We start from the raw sequence: 5,864 nt of genomic DNA, 5'->3' as shown, positions 1-5,864 counted from the left end.
CTGGTTGTTGCTGCTCCCTTTCCTTCCGTTTTTGTTCGCTTTATCGCGTTTTTGGCTTCTCCTCGCGCCTCTATCTTTCGCCAGATGATTTCCACAGATTATTCTCGATGGTGACGATGAAGGCGTTATCGATGGCGATCCATTGGTCTTCTTCGGAATATCTGCTGCACGAGTCTCCAGTTCTTCAGCGAAGGAACATTGTCCATAGCATGTCCGTGGGTTCAGCCGTTATCCAACTCTCTCACCTGCCGACAAATCCGGTTCCATTTTCGACTGACGCAGATAAAAACAGGAATGCATGAAAGTTGCCCTCAGAACACCCAACAGGTTCTGCCATTGTTTTATAGTAAAATGTGCGCAATGTTTCCAAAGAATTAATGGAAACATTATTTTCAAATCAATAATGTGTTTGGATCGTTCGGATTATTTAAACGAGCACTTTATTTAACCTTTTATATTTATGTAGCTTCAACACTTAATAATAAATTGTAATGCGTCAATTGGACTAATGGGGTGAGAAGAGAAAGAAACAAAATTACACGCGAAATCAAATGACTTGTACTTCTATGACACAATAGTTTTCTAAATGTATACCTCTTTCAAATACAAATCGAAGTCAACAAAACTAACTTTAACTGTTTACACTCTACTTATCTAGTAGAACTCGCGAGAGTGGATGATGTACGTGTATAAGTACAATCATTTTAGCAATGAAAAGGGTATTGAATAGCTGATCCTAAAATTAAATTGCTTACAATCTACAAATAGTCTTTGTTGTCTTGCTCCACTAAAGATCACCAGACTAATCGCGTCTGATTAGATCTACTAATGAACTAAAATAGTTGTTGCGGGAAATTTGGCAAATGTGATTCATTTTACAATTTAAGGACCTGAGGGATCATCTAAGGATAGTACAATATGCACAAACTCTAAACTTGGATCTCGTTAACACGGTGATACACACTGTTCGCGTTTGGAGTGGTAACGGCACGTGTTGCAGCGGTGACAGGAACAGGGCAGGCCAATTCAGGGTTCGATGTGCATGAATGAGAGGGGAAACGCGGACGTTGGATGATGAAGATGAAAGATTGAAAGATGAGATTCGATCAATTTTGGTACAAAAAGCACCGATCTTTGCGGGGCTGAAAGATGGTTTCGTCGTGCATTACCTTTCGGACATCCTCCTCGGCCAGCACCAGCTCCGGGCGCAGCTCGATACCACTTTTCGGGGCATCCTGGTCGTGGATCAACTTGTATACGTCGCTGTTCTTGATGAAGGTGAGGTCCTTCTCGGGCTTCTGATACTTGAGGAAGTTGACTCTGGCGGGAGAAAATGAATGGATTAGACCGGATGTGTCGCCGAAAGAACACCGGCGAATAGACTAACGATAAGGTCATGCAAAAGACGAATACAGTGAGTGGCCTTACCTATTTGAATAAGACCTGCTCGAACTTGGAGATCAAGCTCTCACAGTTGGAAAACTTTTTGGAAGTTGTGCTTGAAAAGAAATGGCAAGTTTGACAGATGGCTGAGTGTGAATCATGAACACTTAATGGTGGATTGCATACGTACCGGTGGACCTCGGGTTTTTTCGCCTTGTCCTCGGACCAGCAGTAGTTCCAAAATTTCACCTAAAACACAAAATGACTGTTAGATGACTGTGATTTATTAGTGGTGATCAGCGAGAGCGAGAGCGAATATGTTTTCCAAAGACGGAATGTGCACGAGAGTACGATTGTGAGTGTTCGCCAACGTTAGTTACCAAATGTTGAATTAGGACGAGAAATACAAAAGAACGCAACCAAACCCTGAGATGAAATCATCCAATTACCTGTCATCGTAACCCAGATGAGGACTTTCATAAATGTTCCTACAAGTAGATGAATGACATGGGACAGATCAGAATGAATCGAGCAATGGCATCCAAGCGATAGCGATTCTAAACGTGCTGAAAAGAAGAAATGTAAAACCTAACAATCACTAATTACCCGAGCGTTGTTCCCTGAATCAGTTCAGCCTGGGAGCTGATCACTTCGGCGATGAACTGCTCGTTGAAGGCGTCCTTGGCGTTACGCCACTTCCGACCCCCGGGAAGGTAGATCGGTCGTTCCTGTGGGGTCAACGGCCCGAAAGCGCTAACGGCCTTCTTCTTCTTCTTGACGACCTGCAACTTCAGCTCATTCTGGACGGCCGTCCGGGTGTCACCTTCATCGGCAATACCCGACTGCGACGAAATTTCCGAACTCTACGCGGACCCAATTAGTGGCATGGTGAGGGAAAGGGGGTTTAAAGTGATTAGATAAGGTGAAACGAAGACTTGGCAAATTGGGCAATTAGTAGAGATAAGCCACCCATTTTTTTGAATATTAGTGCAAGGGTTGACAGCTAAGTTAAACTCCGCTGGTATATTCGGTTCTGTATAGGGAAACTGTATTTGATATCATTTGGAAAAGAAGTACAATGTTGTTTATTGCGCTACTACGGCAGCAGGTATGGTGTCTTGAGTAGGTTGTGTAGCAAGCTGTTCGCACGGTGTTGAAGTTGTGTCCGATTCATCTCCAATGAAAATTGCTTGTGAAATCCGCAACGGCAGTGTAATGTATTCTACTTCTTCCTCTTCGTGCATCACCAAGAAGCATCTACGTGCCTTGATGGCCCACTCCACTGTCTGGTATTGGGGTTTCTGTATGAACTTACGTAAGTGTTGTGTGTTGCAGAGTTGATAAGCAGCCGCGTAGACATACATGGAAACACAAACTGAATTATTCCGATTCGCGAACGGCATTGCTCCTCAGTACGGAAGCTCTTAGTTATAGGGAGTGACCTACCTTGTCGTTCCGGTCTGTCCATTCGATGTCGTGTTCTCGCATCTTTTGTTGAAGTTTTTCTAACTGTTCGTCAGTGTAGACAATGTGTTCACCTTCGTCGGAGCTAGCTGACTGTTCGCTCTCCGCTTGCCCAGCTTCCGTTTTACTGTACTCGGTAACCTCGAAGGTTTCCGACACTTCCGGGACGATTTCGCCCGAAGTCGTAACAGCGTCAGCGCCATCAGCTGTGGCAGATCCTGCTGTAAAAATAGTTTCGTATGTTTGTCAGGCACTCGCAATCGCAACCATACTTCCCCTTACACATGCACTAGCGCAAATATAAATTTCCTATAAAGTGTCAACGTAAAACACGATGACACAAAGGCTGACGGTGAACGAAAAATAGTATCTGTGTATGTGTTGGAAAGTTTATAACTGTGTGATAGAATGTATCTCTAGATGATATGAATAATGAAAAGTGAAGACACATGTTGGTGATTATTCGAATACCTTCGGGCCGTGGGGTCACGCTTTTCGATTTTCGTTTCGGCTGAGCCAAGATAGAAAGCTGCTCTGTTAGAGCAGCGATCGTAGCTTGGATGGTGATTGGCAGACTTGAAAGAGCCTCCAGTTGTTTCTGAACACTTTCCAGCTGTGTGCGAAACTCTTCAGAGGTTTCATCTTCTTCCGATTCAGCTGCAGGGCTGCCTTGGTTATCTGTGGTTGAAGAGTTAAGGTTATCTGCAGAGTCGCAATCAGCATCGTGGCACTTAGGACCTGGGTTGTCTTCGGGATTATGGATAAGATCTGCGGAACAGGGTTCGGGTAAGTTACCTGGAATCTCCATTACTGGTTCCGATTCGAGGGTTTTGATGGTTTCTACTTCGATTTCGTTTCGCTCGTGCAGGTATTCTTCGTACAAAGGCACCGGCTCTGGCTCCGGGGTTGGTTCCTATTCGATTCAAGGGCAAACCTAGTCAAACTATGAGCACCTAACGCCTAGAGAGCTAAAACTTTCCTGTGTCCTTCAACTCACAGTCACAGCAGGAAACTGACACAAACTACACGAAACGATCCTCGTGACAGAACGAACGAAACTTACCGGAGACTTGGGTGGCTTGTAGTCGGGTGCAATTTTCGGCTTTGGTTGTTTAACGATTCGTACCTGATAACGCTCTGTCGGTGGATTCAGCTCGCGCAGCCGTTCCTCGCGTGTCTTCGGGGGTGGTCGGCTTGGCCTCTGCATGAACGTAGTCCACTTCTTATCTTTATCTTCCTCCGCCTGAATAAGTTCGCTGTTGAGAGTTTTGAACACTTCGCTTTGCTTGAATACTCCAGAAGTAGGGATCATCTTGTTGAAGTTGACCCTTTGAGAGATGATGTTTGCTATGAAGTGGGTGATCTATGAGGGATGCGAAACGGGAAATTTTCTTCTTACCCAATCACGTTATGCTGCTTCAAAACTTCAGCTTCACCAGAAAGAATTTCTGCAATTTGCTCGTCGGTGATCGGAACATCCGAAATCTTTTGTTCGATTTCTTGTTCCTCTCTGGATTGTGGAGATCCGCTAAAATTGACGTGAGACCAGAAAGGCTTGGCCATGCTGTTAAAATCCGGTTCACCGCTTGGAGTCTTCTCCTTCACGATTGCTCGCTGCTCTGGCGGAATTTCACGCGCTCTGAAATTTCAACAAACATTTGAAGATTTACATTCAAAACCTGGAACGTTGCTCCTAACCTCAAAATTCCAAGCACAAACTGATTCCCAGCGCAAGCCAGTAATTGATGGGCATCGTAGTACGACATATTGCCGGTCGGAATATCGTTGATGCGAATTACCACGTCGCCAAGGTACATCCCGACCTCCTCGGCAATGCTTCCGGGTATTATCTATGTACGGAAAGGCACACGAGAAAACAGAGATTCTATTTTTATTTCACTTTCTCCGCTAAATGAGAAGACATTGCACCGCACTATCAAATGATTTAGCATTGAGGTTAGGCTTTTCCGTCAATGTCTACGTTTCATTCAATATGGCGGCTGCTTTCATTTCAATGATTTTATTTCTCAATAAATGTCCTTGAATTCAACACTAAGTCTGATCTATTTTTTGCACAGGCATCGTTTTTCAATAGCCGATCTTCACCTTGAATTTCAATTTGAAAGAGAAAGGCAATCAAAGCCATCACCTGTTCTAAGAAGATTCTTTTTTTGGTTTGCTGTTATGTAACAAGAATACAGACTTTCACTGAGGAGCATTATTATCACTTATTTTTCAACAAAAATTCACATGTTCACACATCAAATCATATTTTACGCATCACTCACTTTAACGACCTGCAGTGGCACATCAAAATCTGCTCCTCCGATGAGTTTAAATCCGAATGGGGTCGTATTGTCATATCGAGACAATGCAATATCCAGCACCATTTTTAGACCTCAAGTTTGTTTGCTGGGTATCGTAAACTCTTCCTGTGCGTAACGAATGCTGTTACGATTTCCACACGTTAATAAATTCTAATAACTTTTTTTTTAATTAATCCTCACTTAATTCTGGTATCAAGAATTGAATTCGGCTCCAAGATCACGTTACCACTGTGGTCGGCCAACTGCAACGTAGTGAAGATAAACCTCACCGTCACATCATTTTCTAATCCACTTTCACTCCGAGGTCAGAGTTCGCGGCGAAACCACGGTTCGTTAGTCACCCGAACAAGTGGTGCACGATCGATCACGAGGCATCCATCCGATCACGATACCAACGAAGCACGTGGCATTGAGCGTTGTTTGTAAACAAAATTGCGCGCCACTTTGTACGATAGCGTGTCGGTATCATCCGTGTGATTTGTTGATGGGATTGTAATCGATTGTGGAGTTCTATTTTGAACGTCGAACGGTTGCCAAAAATGGAATAATCAAAGTATCGAAGATACAGATAATTTTGGATACTCAGGTGAAAACGTGTTACCTTATAAATTAATAGTCGATTTGGATGGAATAAAATGGGACCTGCTCTTTTTTTAGGTGCAAACCTGATCGATCATATGTTCACCAAGG

At 43.7% G+C, this 5,864-nt stretch overlaps 1 protein-coding gene across 13 annotated transcripts; it reads right to left on the bottom strand.

Annotated features, from left to right (window-relative positions):
• Positions 1-439: 439 nt before the first annotated feature.
• On the bottom strand, positions 440-5,491 carry LOC134228297 (pinin-like). Of its 13 annotated transcripts, none has more exons than XM_062710000.1 (10): positions 5,355-5,491; positions 5,136-5,295; positions 4,546-4,697; positions 4,247-4,486; positions 3,911-4,175; positions 3,319-3,760; positions 2,830-3,068; positions 1,990-2,246; positions 1,833-1,871; positions 440-1,320 (listed from the first exon to the last, which is right to left on the bottom strand). In XM_062710000.1, the coding sequence occupies exons 2-10, from the start codon at positions 5,235-5,237 to the stop codon at positions 1,107-1,109; spliced, it is 1,950 nt and encodes a 649-aa protein (XP_062565984.1). In that variant the 5' UTR covers positions 5,238-5,295; positions 5,355-5,491; the 3' UTR covers positions 440-1,106. The 13 variants fall into 13 exon arrangements, with proteins under 13 accessions (XP_062565984.1, XP_062565987.1, XP_062533135.1 ...); XM_062710003.1 differs by having other exon boundaries at positions 440-963; positions 1,170-1,320; positions 5,136-5,418; XM_062677151.1 differs by having other exon boundaries at positions 3,319-3,549; positions 3,643-3,760; positions 5,136-5,418.
• Between the last annotated feature and the right edge of the window lie 373 nt (positions 5,492-5,864).

The sequence above is a fragment of the Armigeres subalbatus genome, chromosome 1 (genome assembly GCF_024139115.2).
Source record: "Armigeres subalbatus isolate Guangzhou_Male chromosome 1, GZ_Asu_2, whole genome shotgun sequence".
Taxonomy (NCBI): Eukaryota; Metazoa; Arthropoda; class Insecta; order Diptera; family Culicidae; genus Armigeres; species Armigeres subalbatus.
This window is presented reverse-complemented; position numbering and strand designations above follow the sequence as displayed.